The 15,167-nt window shown below is 40.5% G+C and overlaps 1 protein-coding gene across 1 annotated transcript; it reads left to right on the forward strand.

Moving 5' to 3' along the window:
* Positions 1-2,895: 2,895 nt before the first annotated feature.
* On the forward strand, positions 2,896-14,876 carry LOC115111297 (arrestin domain-containing protein 3-like). The gene is made up of 6 exons (XM_029637210.2): positions 2,896-3,207; positions 8,253-8,313; positions 10,139-10,289; positions 10,945-11,041; positions 12,973-13,229; positions 13,919-14,876. The coding sequence occupies exons 1-6, from the start codon at positions 2,952-2,954 to the stop codon at positions 14,216-14,218; spliced, it is 1,122 nt and encodes a 373-aa protein (XP_029493070.1). The 5' UTR covers positions 2,896-2,951; the 3' UTR covers positions 14,219-14,876.
* The last annotated feature ends 291 nt before the right edge of the window (positions 14,877-15,167 follow it).

Consider the following 15,167-nt stretch of genomic DNA (forward strand, 5'->3'; position numbering starts at 1 on the left):
GTTGTTGGCATGAAGTAGGACTAAATAGGTTTAAATAGTGGAGTAGGGTGGTGTTTTAGTATGTATGTATGTGGGTGTAGTGTTAGACGGTAGGGTATTTTTTTATTAAGAACAAATCAATAATGTACATGTGTGTGTGTGTGTGTGTGTGCTCAAAAAAAATAAAGGGAACACTTAAACAACACAATGTAACTCCAAGTCAATCACACGTCTGTGAAATCAAACTGTCCACTTAGGAAGCGACACAGATTGACAAATTTCACATGCTGTTGTGCAAATGGAATAGACAACAGGTGGAAATTATAGGCATTTAGCAAGACACCCCCAATAAAGGAGTGGTTCTGCAGGTGGGGACCACAGACCACTTCTCAGTTCCTATGCTTCCTGGCTGTTTTGGTCACTTTTGAATTCTGGCGGTGCTTTCACTCTAGTGGTAGCATGAGACGGAGTCTACAACCCACACAAGTGGCTCAGGTAGTGCAGCTCTTCCAGGATGGCACATCAATGCAAGATGTGGCAAGAAGGTTTGCTGTGTCTGTCAGCGTAGTGTCCAGAGTATGGAGGCGCTACCAGGAGACAGGCCAGTACATCAGGAGACGTGGAGGAGGCCGTAGGAGGGCAACAACCCAGCAGCAGGACCGCTACTTCCGCCTTTGTGCAAGAAGGAGCAGGAGGAGCACTGCCAGAGCCCTGCAAAATGACCTCCAGCAGGCCACAAATGTGCATGTGTCTGCTCAAACGGTCAGAAACAGACTCCATGAGGGTGGTATGAGGGCCCGACGTCCTCAGGTGGGGGTTGTGCTTACAGCCCAACACCGTGCAGGATGTTTGGCATTTGCCAGAGAACACCAAGATTGGGAAATTCACCACTGGCGCCCTGTGCCACTGAGCACATGTGACAGTGGCACACATGTGACAGACGTGACAGTCTGGAGACGCCGTAGAGAACGTTCTGCTTCCTGCAACATCCTCCAGCATGACCGGCTTGGCGGTGGGTCAGTAATGGTGTGGGGTGGCATTTCTTTGGGGGGCCGCACAGCCCTCTATGTGCTCGCCAGAGGTAGCCTGACTGACATTAGGTACCGAGATGAGATCCTCAGACCCCTTGTGAGACCATATGCTGGTGTGGTTGGCCCTGGGTTCCTCCTAATGCAAGACAATGCTAGACCTCATGTGGCTGGAGTGTGTCAGCAGTTCCTGCAAGAGGAAGGCATTGAGGCTATGGACTGGCCCGCCCGTTCCCCAGACCTGAATCCAATTGAGCACATCTGGGACATCATGTCTCGCTCCATCCACCAATGCCACATTGCACCACAGACTGTCCAGGAGTTGGCGGATGCTTTAGTCCAGGTCTGGGAGGAGATCCCTCAGGAGACCATCCGCCACCTCATCAGGAGCATGCCCAGGCATTGTAGGGAGGTCAAAGGCACGTGGAGGCCACACACACTACTGAGCCTCAGGTCATTACATCAAAGTTGGATCAGCCTGTAGTGTGGTTTTCCACTTTAATTTTGAGTGTGACTCCAAATCCAGACCTCCATGGGTTGATAAATTTGATTTCCATTGATAATTTGTGTGATTTTGTTGTCAGCACATTCAACTACATAAAGAAAAAAGTATTTAATAAGAATATTTCATTCATTCAGATCTAGGATGTGTTATTTTAGTTTTCCCTTTATTTTTTTGAGCAGTGTATAATACAGACGCACACATATACACACGCACACACACAGGACAATTGGGCTAGGGGTACAATATCACATTACACAGGGACCTTAAGGGGCATACATACACTTATAATTCTAACAGCGTTTTTGTTAGAGTATTTAAATGTCTAAAAAAATATAGTTCAATTTCTTTTTGAAAGGTAAGAAAATGTGTTGGTTTGTAAATTTACATTTGTGAATATGAAATTTGGCCAAAAGAATAATGAAATGAATTACATAAACTAGTTTAAAGCTATTTCTATTGTAGGTAGAATCCAAGCAGTAGGTCTCTACACAATAGTGTAAGATCTTCATAAATGTATACAATTATAAATCTACAGTCTTGCCAGTTTCCTTACATTAGTACAATGCCAAAAAAAGATGCAACACCGTTTCTGGGTGGTCATTACAAAAGGTACAATTTGAGTTTTTCTAACACTTCTTCATATAGTGGTTGGCAGGATAATATTTATGAATCATTTTAAAGGAAACGTCCTTAATTTTCTTAACCGATAGGTATGTGTGTGGCAACATCCAAACATTTTTCCAACAGGTATTATCAATAAAACCGTTCCAATAAGGCATGACAAGGTTCGTCGAATAATAAAGCAACACCTAAGGGAATGCCATCTAAAACAATTGCAAAATATTTAGATGTTACAGGGATCTTGTAAAGTGATACGAATTCCATATAACCAAGTAAAAGACCCTCTGCATTCACAAGTTGACTCACCAATAGGATATTATTTCGGAACCAATATTCTAAAAACAAATAAGTATTTTTATACAAAATATCCCGATTATTCCATATACATGTGTTGAGAAAAAGTATGCTTATAAATGAAGGTCCATGACAAGAAAACTGCTTTTCATCGGCAGGTTTCACTGGAATTTTGTCGATATTCTAATTGCAAACCAACATGAAGTTAAGGCCACCAAAACTAGAGAAGACATGAGGCTTTTTGGAAGTACATACTGACCGTAACGGTAGTAATGACGATAGTTAATCAGCGAAACTCCATTCTTTGATAAGTAACGAACGTATTTTGATAGTATTATGCTTGACAAGCTGGTGAATGGCTTCTTCCCTGTTTGAATGAGAATCGCCATATTCAACGTCTCACTGTAATATTCTGGTTCATACCACGCCCATCGTTTAGACTACATAGTGAAAGAGACTCGCTCCCTTCTTTCATAACTGTTGAACATTTTAGTTTCTTTACTATCTCTCCGTGCGCTCTTGAGATGTTGGCTACAATAAAGAACATTTCCGTAACCTACGACGGTATGGGCAAAACCTTTAGCAGCGGCGACTTCATTTCTGGGCGAATAACGTTGGAATTAGGAAAAGATTGCAAAATAGATTATCTTTCCATAAAAGCAAAGGGAAAGTCAGAAGTCCTATGGACAGAACATCATAATCATTCAACTGTAACTTACCATTCCAAGGACAAGATGTTCAGCATTGAACAATTTATCATTCGAGAACAAAAAGGCCAAGGTAAGACATCAAGCACAGGTTCCAGAGTTTTATATGGGACATTTATTTACGAAGTAAGGTTATGCCTCTTGTAGTGCAGTAGTAGCGTCGTTAGATGATTAGATAGACAATGGTCGAACGACGCTACTACTGCACTACAAGGGGCATAACGTTGCTTCGTGTGTGTGTGTGTGTATAAATATTAGTACCAGTCAAGTTTGGACACATTCATTCCAGGGTTTTTCTTTATTCTTACTGCTTGCTACATTGTAGAATAATAGTGAAGACATCAAAACTATGAAATAACACATGGAATTATGTAGTAACCAAAAACGTGTTAAACAAATGATTTTATATTTGAGATTCTTCAAAATAGCCACCCTTTGCCTTGATGACAGATTTACACACTCTTGGCATTCTCTCAACCAGCTTCACGAGGTAGTCACCTAGAATGCATTTCAATTAACATGTGTGCCTTGTTAATTAAGTTAATTTGTGGAATTTCTTTCCTTAATGTGTTTGAGCCAATCAGTTGTGTTGTGACAAGGTATGGGGTGTTTTTTTATTTGATTTATTTAACCTTTATTTAACTAGGCTAGTAAGTTAAGAACACATTTCTATTTACAATGACGGCCTACCAAAAGGCAAAATGACTTAGGGGTGGGTCCCTAAACAATTATTAGAACATTAGGTAAATATTTTTCAATATTACAGTTTTTCTCAATCGCTTTGGCAAATTTTTTGAAAATCTTAACATTCTCTAAACTGTAAGTTAAATTGTCACAACTGTTTTATGGGACATCACAACTCTATTGCATGTCTGCAAGATGTAGTAAGTAACTCACCCAAAACATTTAATTCATGCTTCAAAACCTAGTTATTGTCATCGTGTGAGCTGTACAGGTCAAAATGTTTAGATGTTTTTTCACCATGGCAGTCAACCCTGGAACTGTTTGTTTTTATACAAATTTCAGTTTGTTCTACTTTTTTGTTGACACTGACCGCTTACTGTACAAGAATGTCAGTTTTGTCTAGCTGAATGCTATTGTGTATCACTGAGCTTTATAGATACCGATTTCAACACTAGATAAAAGTTTACTTGGAAAGGTCAATACTGTTGTACACAGAAAAAGGATATGCACATTTATATGTATCCAGATTATTATAATTTTAAGCAATATGTTACATGTAAACAGAAAATTCACATTTGCATTTCCATTTTTAATTCTTACATGTAAAGTCATATGTAGTGAACAGAGAATTTGCCACACAATTATATCCATGCAACAAACAAAACCAGCAGCAATGAAAAAAACTTTGGTACTTCTGTAAAAAAACAAATTGTACTTCCTCACAGTACGTAACATTGCAAGTTCCCATCTTCTTGGTGGACATCCTGTCGCTCTTGTTGGTCTGGCCAGAGATTTGTGTCAACATCACATCTGATGTTTTCCCTTGTGATACAGCGGGGGAAAATCTCATTGCGTGGCTCAACCATCCCCTGCAATCTGTGATGTCCTCTTAAGCAGGATTCATGGCATCTAATAGAGACATCTGATCTTGTGCCCGATAGTCATATGCTTTCCACCTCCATGCTGAACAAAACCTCTTCTATCGGATTTAGGAATGAGGAGGATGGTGGAAGGAACTCCATTCTTATCATTTCATGCCCAGCAAATCATTCCCTGACAATTTATTTCAATTGTATTTATTTTACATTTGTTTAACCAGGTAGGCAAGTTGAACAAGTTCTCATTTACAACTGCGACTTGGCCAAGAAAAAGCAAAGCAGTTCGACGCATACAACAACAGAGTTACACATAGAGTAAAACAAACTAACAGTCAATAATACAGTACAAAAACAAGTCTATATACAATGTGAGCAAATGAGGTGAGATAAGGGAGGTAAAGGCAATAAAAAGGCCATGGTGGCGAAGTAAATACAATATAGCAATAAAAACACTGGAATTGTAGATTTGCAGTAGGTGACTGTCCAAGGTAGAAATACTGGGGTGCAAGGGAGCAAAATAAATAAATACAGTAGGGGATGAGGTCATTTTTTGTAGATGGGCTATGTACAGGTGCAGTGATCTGTGAGCTGCTCTGACAGCTGGTGCTTAAAGCTAGTGAGGGAGATAAGTGATTCCACTTTCAGAGATTTTTGTAGTTCGTTCCAGTCATTGGCAATAGAGAACTGGAAGGAGAGGTGGCCAAAGGAGGAATTGGCCCTGGGGGTGACCAGTGAAATACACCTGCTGGTGTATGGTGCTGCTATGGTGTGGTGCTGCTATGTGTGGGTGCTGCTATGGTGACTAGCGAGCTGAGATAAGGTGGGACTTTACCTAGCAGGGTCTTGTAGATGACCTGGAACCAGTGGGTTTGGTGACGTGTATGAAGCGAGGGCCAACCAACGAGAGCGTACAGGTTAAAGTGGTGGATAGTATATGGGGCTTTGGTGACAAAAGGGATGGCACTGTGATAGACTGCATCCAATTTGTTGAGTAGGATGTTGGAGGCTATTTTGTAAATGACATCACCGAAGTCGAGGATCGGTAAGATGGTCAGTTTTACGACAATATGTTTCTTATCGATGGCGGTTAAGAGGAGTATGATAAGGGTACGGCTAAAAGCTATTAGAATTGGTCGTCTAGGATGTCCGGAACAGGGAGTAAAATGAGCAGGTTTCTGGGGGCGATAAAATAGATTCAAGGTATAATGTACAGACAGAGGTATGGTAGGATGTGAATACAGTGGAAGTAAACCTAGACATTGAGTGATGATGAGAGAGATATTGTCTCTAGAAACATAATTGAAACCAGGTGATGTCATCGCATATGTTGGTGTTGGAACTGAAGGGTTGGATAAGGTATATTGAGCAGTGCTAGAGGCTCTACAGTTAAATAAGCCAATAAACACTAACCACAACAGCAATGGACAAGGCATATTGACATTAAGGAGAGGCATGCTGAGCCGAGTGATCATAAGGGTCCAGTGAGTAGTGAGGTTGGTTGGGGTCACTGCGATTCAGACAGCTAGCCGGGCCATTGGTAGCAAGCTAGCATAAGACGGAGGTCTGTTGTTAGCCACCTCATGCGTTTCTGTTGGTAGGTTAGTGGAGTTCCGTGTGGTAGAGGGGAACAGTCCAATTGGCAACATAGTTATAGTGGCCCAGGAAAATTGTCCGATAGATCTATTCAGCTAGCAGCCGATATGCTCAAGATAGCTAACGAATAATGCGCCGCAGTTAGCAGATGGGCGTTCAGGTTACGTCGCGACGGAGCGGCCAGTTGAATAACTCCCTCGGGTAGATAACGTTGGTAGTCCAGTTGTGAAGGCTCGGTGGGGCTCCGCATCGGCAGTCAAATGGGTCCGGCTTGGTGATTGTAGCCCAGGAGGGGCTGATGGAACTCTTCAGCTGGTTAGCTCCGGGATAATTGGTGTTTTCTCCGGACCGACGTTAGCCAATAGTCACTCGGATAGCAGCTAGCTAGCTGCAAGATCCAGGTGAAATTGTCCAGAGCTTGCGGTAGGAATCAGGGGGTATGGAGAGAAAATAGTTCCAATGTTGGTTTGGTGGAAGCTGACATTATCCCACACAATTACATAATATGAGGTCGTTGTGCAGTCCTCTATATGACATGTAGAATTCCCAAATAGATCATGTCACAGATAGAATTATACTATTGTGCTGTATTACTTTATATTCTTCATACATATCTTACGTTGTGATTTTCAGACTTGCATTTACCTTTACAATAGTTGCTGTATTGTTGTGAATGAAATGCTGTAACAAAAGTAAAGAACGAGTACATATTTAGCTGTTTTCCCTACTGAACATTTGCACAATTGATGACACTGTGGACCTGTTTACAATAGGCTGTACTCTCCAGCCAGCCTCTTCCATTGTAAGACCATGGTTTAGACCTCAGAAAAATAACTGTAGACCTCCACAAGTCTTGTTCATCCTTGGGAGAAATTTCCAAAGGCCTGAAGGCACCATGTTCTTCTGTACAAAAAAATAGTACGCAAGTATAAACACCATGGGACCACGCAGCCATCATCATGCTCAGGAAGGAGACACGTTCTGTCTCCTAGAGATGAACGTACTTTGGTGCGAAATGTGCAAATCAATCCCAGAACAACGACAAACAACCTTGCGAAGATGCTGGAGGAAACAAGTACAAAAGTATCTATATCCACAGTAAAACTGTGACAGGCAACTGTACATACATACATGCACACAAATACAGGAAAAAAAGCATTATTTTAGGCACTGGTTGGAACACTCGTTATCTTACAGTAGTAACACTGGTTGGAACACTGTCGTTATCTTACAGTAGTAACACTGGTTGGAACACTGTCGTTATCTTACAGTAGTAACACTGGTTGGAACACTGTCGTTATCTTACAGTAGTAACACTGGTTGGAACACTGTCGTTATCTTACAGTAGTAACACTGGTTGGAACACTGTCGTTATCTTACAGTAGTAACACTAATCATGTTATTGTAGAATTGTTTATGTAATTTCACAAGGAATAGGGCAGAACTTTGCATAAAAAAGGGTGGTTTAGGGGGAGTGGGATGTGGTTGAGCTGGGCAGTGGTAGGGAGTTTATGATCAATGTGTTGTTCTTAATGGTTAATATGGTTCTAAATGATATTTTTTGCTCTTATTAAAGTACCGTTTGCTCATTTTTGTTCATTAACATAATGTGGTCTCATCTACTGTAACATGGATCTCATTACCGAAATGCATCAGTGATAAAATACTCCTAGAATAATATTACAAAATATTATTTTAAAATATGAATAATAATTGAAAACAAATATATATATTTTTTAAACATCCAGGTTATGAACATGCCACACGTTATGGTAATTAGATAACTGGTTAAAATTGAAATAGTTTAAATATTTTTATTTTCACCTTTTATGTTTATTTTCTAACTTTACAAGTGTTACGGAAATGAGATATCTTTGTGCATGTTCTTGGAAAATATTTGGTCCATATTTTAGAACAGATTATTTTTGATCTTTTAACATAAACGTGACTTTTTGTTTTTCAGATTGTAATGTCGTAGCTCCTGGAACTCACGTTTACCCATTCACATTTCAGATCCCTCAACAGTAAGTGCCCTGCAAACACACCTGGTGGGCTAATATTTACATCGCTTAGACACTTGATCATGAAGCACAATCATATAATTAGAGTAGTAAGCTATCTTGTTAACATCAACAAGGTAATCCTGAGTTGTTTTCAGAATGTTTACAATGGTTAACTTTCTAAGTACTTGTGTTTTATGATTGTGTCTTACATGCTGACCACACCACAACACTCGCATCGCGTGCGATTCAAATCATTGCACCCACACTGCTCGTGCGCAGCAGCGAGCGTCTACGGCGCCAGGCGCTAAAATCGAAATTGGTTCTATTTGTGACACTCAACATGCCGGCCTCTCCAATCTCCTCATTGGTTTTTAGGAGCATATACCCACGTGGGTGATTGAAAGAGGATCCGTCGGTTGTAGTCATTCACCGTAAAGTTGGTTGCCAACCGTCGCATCAAGTTCAAAGAAGAAAAAGAAGCGTGAAGGACGGAGGAGAGATGAGAAACACATTTGTTTCACCGTTTTATCTGTGGATTTTCAGAATATTTCAGGTCAAATAACAACCCTATGTTTATTTCCCAAGATAAATTAGCTAGCAACAGCAAGCTAGCTAGCTAAATTGCCACAAATATTTAATACTTTTAACCTGTCCGCAAATTAATATCATTGGTTCCGAGTTTGTTTTGATATTTCAACCTGCGTGTCCTCATCGCTTCTGGTGTGGGTGAACAAAATCAAAGTGCGCGTCCGGTTTGGTCAGCATACTTATATGATACACTGAATGAGAAGAAATGAAAAGAAATGAATGATTTAGTCTACGTTTACACAGGCAGCCCAATTAGGATATTCTGCCCAATTATTTGCAAAATATCTGATCAGATTGGTTAAAAGACCAATTAGTGAAAAAAGATCAGAAATGAGCTGCCTGTGCAAACAGCCATATTAAGTCAATAATATAATCAATAGATTGCAGATAGTACATGTATATGCAGGTAGCTGCAAACATAAAGGAATTGCCAACGTAACGTGTCTTAATGACGTTGGGTCACCATGAGCTGCCAGAACAGCTTCAATGCCCCATTGGCATAGATTATGTTTCTGGAACTGGGATGTGGGATGTGAAACCAATCTTCCACAAGAAATTCCATAACTTGGTGCTTTGTTAATGGTGGTGGAAAACACTGTCTCAGGCACCGCTCCAGAATCTCTGATAATAGTTCAATTGGGATGAGATCTGGGGACTGACACATACTTTAAACCCCCTATGCTCCTTTGAGACCCCTCTTTCAAAGTTACTGAGACCAAAATAATGGGCAACTGGGCATTTTTATGCATGACCCTAAGCATGATGGGATGTTAATTGCTTAATTAACTTAGGCACCGCATTCAGGAACCACATTCAATATTTCTTTGTATCCCTCATTTACACGGGTGTTTCCTTTATTTTGGCAGTTACCTGTAAATAGCCTAATTACATATAGGGTCATCCTAGTCTAGGGCTGAAATGAACGCTCAATGGAGATTCTCCTATTAATAATAATATTTTGTGTCCTTGAAACCGACCCATAATGGCTTTGTCTTGATGTATATGTAACTAAAGAGCTACTGTAGCCTAGTTACAGGTCTAGCACCATATACCAATCGGAGACATTAGTTGCCATTTTCCGATTATGACAGTTCACTTGTTTATTTATGGCCCTAGTCTGTAGTTTCCAAATTGCTTGTAGATACTACACCATAAAATATCAACTTTATGTAGAATGTTGACTATAATCTATCACCATTCTTGGTCTTCATTTTGTAATTTAAAAAAATAAAATGATACTGATATTCCTTGTTCATAGAGCAATGCCATCATCGTTTAAAGGCGCCTGGGGGAAAATCCTGTATACGTTAGAGGCCAAGTTGAGCAGATCAATGAGGATATCCAGCAAAGCCAGGGCTGAGTTCCCCTTTGTCTCCAAGGCAGACCTGGGCAGCATCCCGGAGCTGATGGTACACACACACACACACACACACACACACACACACACACACACACACACACTCCCTGTTGACACAATGAGTACTACTGTGTGAGCCTATCCTGATATTTATTAGTTATTTTACCAGGTAAGTTGGCTGAGAACACGTTCTCATTTTCAGCAACAACCTGGGGAATAGTTACAGGGGAGAGGGGGATTAATGAGCCAATTGTAAACTGGGGATTATTAGGTGACCATGATGGTTTGAGGGCCAGATTGGGAATTTAGCCAGGACACCAGGGTTAAACACCCCTACTCTTACATTAAGTGCCATGGGATCTTTAATGACCTCAGAGAGTCAGGACACCGTTTAACGTTCCATCCGAAATACGGCACCCTACACAGGGCAGTGTCCCCTAGCACTGCCCTGGGGCATTTGGATATTTTTTTAGACCAGAGGAAAGGGTGCCTCCTACTGGCCCTGCAACACCACTTCCAGCAACACCTGGTCTCCCATCCAGGAACTGACCAGGACCAACCCTGCTTAGCTTCAGAAGCAAGCAAGCAGTGGTATGCAGGATACTAATGTAGTATTGCCAATGCTGCTCTTAAATGTTTTATCCTCCTGATTGTGGTTGTATGGTGGTAGTGTTGTTTGTAGCACAAGTGTCTTTGTTCCTTTTCAGATACCTCAGCATGGAACCAAGGATAAAAAGATGAAGTTATTCACCTCAGGAAAAGTGGGAATGGACATTCACATAGAGAGAATGGGCTACTACTTAGGTAAGAAAACCAACAGGACTAATGAGAGCTAGGGACATAGTAATGCACATCTGGTATATAGCCTTTCATACCATACCAATGTTTATTACTGTTGCTTAAGAACATTTTACTGTCCTTAGAAAATATAAGGCATGGAAACATGTAAACGTGAAGGGAGGGTGTTGTCAGTATTCCAATCTTCAAGCATATGCTTTTCAGAAGATTGCATTTTGTTCTTTGTCATGCATACGCAAACAATACAGCTGAATATTGTCAGTTGCATTGTTGACTTTAGTGGTTAAAGTGGAATTGACAGCATTTTAATTACATTGCAGATATGAAACAGACCGTTATATCAGTCAAAAATATCAGGATTCACAGTAAAAAAAGTTATATTAGTTATATTTGACAAAAAATGTCATGACGCATAGTAAGGCATTGTTGGCAGAATAGAGGGATGCAGTTCAATGCATGCTTAATATGGTGTTATTCTCTATGGGGTACCACAGGGTTCAATTCTCGGGCCTACTCTTTTCTCTGTATATATCAACGATGTCGCTCTTGCTGCGGGTGATTCTCTGATCCACCTCTACGCAGACGACACCATTCTGTATAAATCTGGCCCTTCTTTGGATATTGTGTTAACTAACCTCCAAACAAGCTTCAATACCATACAGTACTCCTTCTGTGGCCTCCAACTGCTCTTAAAACGCTAGTAAAAACTAAATGCATGCTTTTCAACCGTTCGCTGCCCGCACCCGCCCACCCGACTGGCATCACTACTCTGGACGGCTCTGACTTAGAATATGTAGACAACTACAAATACCTACGTGCCTGGCTAGACTGTAAGCTCTCCTTCCAGACTCATATTAAACATCTCCAATCCAAAATTAAATCTAGAATCGACTTCCTATTTTGCAACAAAGCCTCTTTCACTCATGCCGCCAAACCTACCCTCGTAAAACTGACTATCCTACCGATCCTCAACAATGTCATTTACAAAATCGCTTCCAATACTCTACTCAGCAACCTGGATGCAGTCTATCACAGCACCATCCATTTGTCACCAAAGCCCCTTATACCACCCACCACTGCGACCTGTATGCTCTAGTCGGCTGGCCCTCGCTACATATTCGTCGCCAGACCCACTGGTTCCAGGTCATCTATAAGTCCATGCTAGGTTAAGCTCCACCTTATCTCAGCTCACTGGTCATGATAACAACACCCACCCGTAGCACGCTCCAGCAGGTATATCTCACTGGTCATCCCCAAAGTCTTTGGCCGCCTTTCCTTCCAGTTCTCTGCTGCCAATGACTGGAACGAATTGCAAAAATCGCTGAAGCTGGAGTCTTTTATTTCCCTCACTAACTATACAACATCAGCTATCTGAGCAGCTAACCGATCGCTGCAGCTGTTATATAGCCCATCTGTAAATAGCCCACCCAATCTACCTACCTCATCCCCATACTGTTTTTATTTACTTTTCTGCTCTTTTGCACACCAGTATTTCAACTTGCACATCACCATCTGCTCATCTATCATTTCAGTGTTAATTTGCTAAATTGTAATTACGTCGCTACTACGGCCTATTTATTGCCTTACCTCCTCACACCATTTGCACACACTGTATATACTCTTTTTTCCCCCTATTGTGTTATTTACTGTACGCTTGTTTATTCCATGTGTAACTCTGTGGTTGTTTGTAAAATAAGAATTTGTTCTTAACTGACTTGCCTAGTTAAATAACATTCCACTCTGAGTAATTCATAAATACAAGTGTTATTCATACATGTCGGAATGAGAAAAAAGCACAAGTTGAGGTTTCACGCAAATCATGCACAGACATGGTAGATTTGCTCAAGTGTTTGAATTATCATTTCTCATATTAGGTTTGACCTTCATGAATCCAGAACAACATTGCTACCATAAATATACACCCCCTCCCTTTGCAGGTGAAGACCTAAAGGTTGTGGCGTCCATTGAGAATAGCTCTTCTCGTGAGATCAAGCCCAAGTACACCCTGTACCAGAAGGACAGCTTCTTTGCGAGGGGAAAGAGGAGGGTGTCCACCAAAGACATCCTGAAAGAGCTGGGAGAGCCCATCCCGCCATCTGGGAAACTGAAAGTCACTAAAGTCCTTAAAATCCCACAACACATTGTTCCATCCATCTTCACCTGCAGTAATATTAAATGCGAGTACAGGCTGAAGGTGTGTGTCTCTGTGTCTCTCTGTGTGTGTGTGTGTGTGAGAGAGAGTGAACTGTTAAAACATATATTCAGTGTCTATCCAAATCTATTTACTAAGATACAGAAAAACATGTTCTGGGCTTACAACATGCTGTAGTGGGCTTTGTTGCTACAACAGGAATGCTCTGGTGAAACACCTCTCTTTTATTTTGTCATTGTTTACCAAGGGAGTCATCAGACTTCTGAAATGATTAAAGACCTATTTTTACAACTTCTGAAGTCATGTGGGTTGTTATCATTGATAAAAATGTAGAGCAAAGACTAGAGGCTGGTTACTTTTTAACCACAAATGTTATCTAACTTGCTGTTGGGCAAACCATGTTCTTATTGAGTCCACGTTTTGCAATTGGTAAATCGTTATACTGTTTGACAAAGTGTCACTGATCGAATTATACAAGTAATTTTTTCTAACTCAAATGGAAAAGTCTTTTTTTAAACAGTTTGCACTTGAAATATGAGTTTGAATATACGTTAAATCTATTAATCAAGGGTAGTAGGTAGCCTACTGGTTAAGAGCGTTGGGTGTAAATGACTCAAATGTAAATGTCATCATTTACCTTTTAATTCTAGCTTGCATACTGTGCTTTGCCATAGGCCTATAGCCTAACTATTGCATTCCCTTTGATTCCAATATCCTTGTTTATGTCATAGATCGTCCTGGATGTTCCCTATGCCAGAGACCCAGAAATCAAATTGCCACTGGTCATCCTCCCTGTAACTCAAACGCCTGGACTGCAGCCGCCACCTTACTCTGACTTTGGTTTTGACTCGTTCGGGAATGCAAACCAACCCGGATGGAACAGCACACCACAATTTCCGGGAGCCTATCCACCAATGGCCCCAGGAGCCTATCCACCAATGGCCCCAGGAGCTTTAGCGCCTCCCCCAGCCTACGGAACGTACCCATCCCTGTCTGATTTTGGTGGTAAATCCTATTGGGAGAAAAGATAAGAGGGTAAAATATAACAAATGAATGCATTGTATATGATAAATCCGCAGTTCTCTATCTCTTTATACTTCCATACTTCTCTGTTGTTGATGTTTCTTGTCATTGACATGACAACGTGTGTAACTTCAATATCTTTGTGGAAATGCCAACTATGAATAATGAAATGGAACAAAGTTCTGCTTAAGTGTGCCTTGTATAAGTTGTCTAAATATGAATATTGCTGTTACGAATGTAACGATGAATGTTCTAATTTCATGGTGGTGCTGATAATCTAATAAAAAATCAATTATATATATATATATTATAATAGTAAAAATGGCAATTTCCAAATAAGTACAGTGAAATAAAAAGCAGGAACGTCCACGATGATAATAGGCTACTGGTCCATTTTTTTTATGATGAGATACATAAATCCAGGAACACCAACTAAATACCACACCCTATGCATACATAACCCTTATATAGGCCTTTATAACTTTTTATTTGAGGGAGAAGAATCAGAGTTATGCTGTCACAAGTATTGGAAAATTAATCAGACGTGACTTTAATGATGACATTGCAAATATTGTGGGCGTAGGCCTACTTATTGTCCCCGCCTTTTGTAAATACAGACCTCCTCCCTTACTTACTATGTTATATTAAAGACCGTTGTGAACCCTACCAACATTTGTTTTTCTTTCTGTGTTGGTTACGCTTCATTTCGTGGACCAGAATGACAATCCAAATCTTTACCATCAAATATGATGCGGAAAATGGGCCATATGTATTTTCAAGGGGAGATACTATCACAGGGAGAATTATTTTGGTAGTTTCAGCTGAAACAAAGATTAAATGTCTTTCTATCAAGGCTAAAGGAAAAGCTCATGTTTTGTGGGAGGAAGATTATGGATTATACCTGGACGAAACATACCGTGCCAAATATGAATATTTTTCAATTGAGCAGTGTGTACT

Source organism: Oncorhynchus nerka, linkage group LG27 (assembly GCF_034236695.1).
Source record: "Oncorhynchus nerka isolate Pitt River linkage group LG27, Oner_Uvic_2.0, whole genome shotgun sequence".
Classification (NCBI taxonomy): Eukaryota; Metazoa; Chordata; class Actinopteri; order Salmoniformes; family Salmonidae; genus Oncorhynchus; species Oncorhynchus nerka.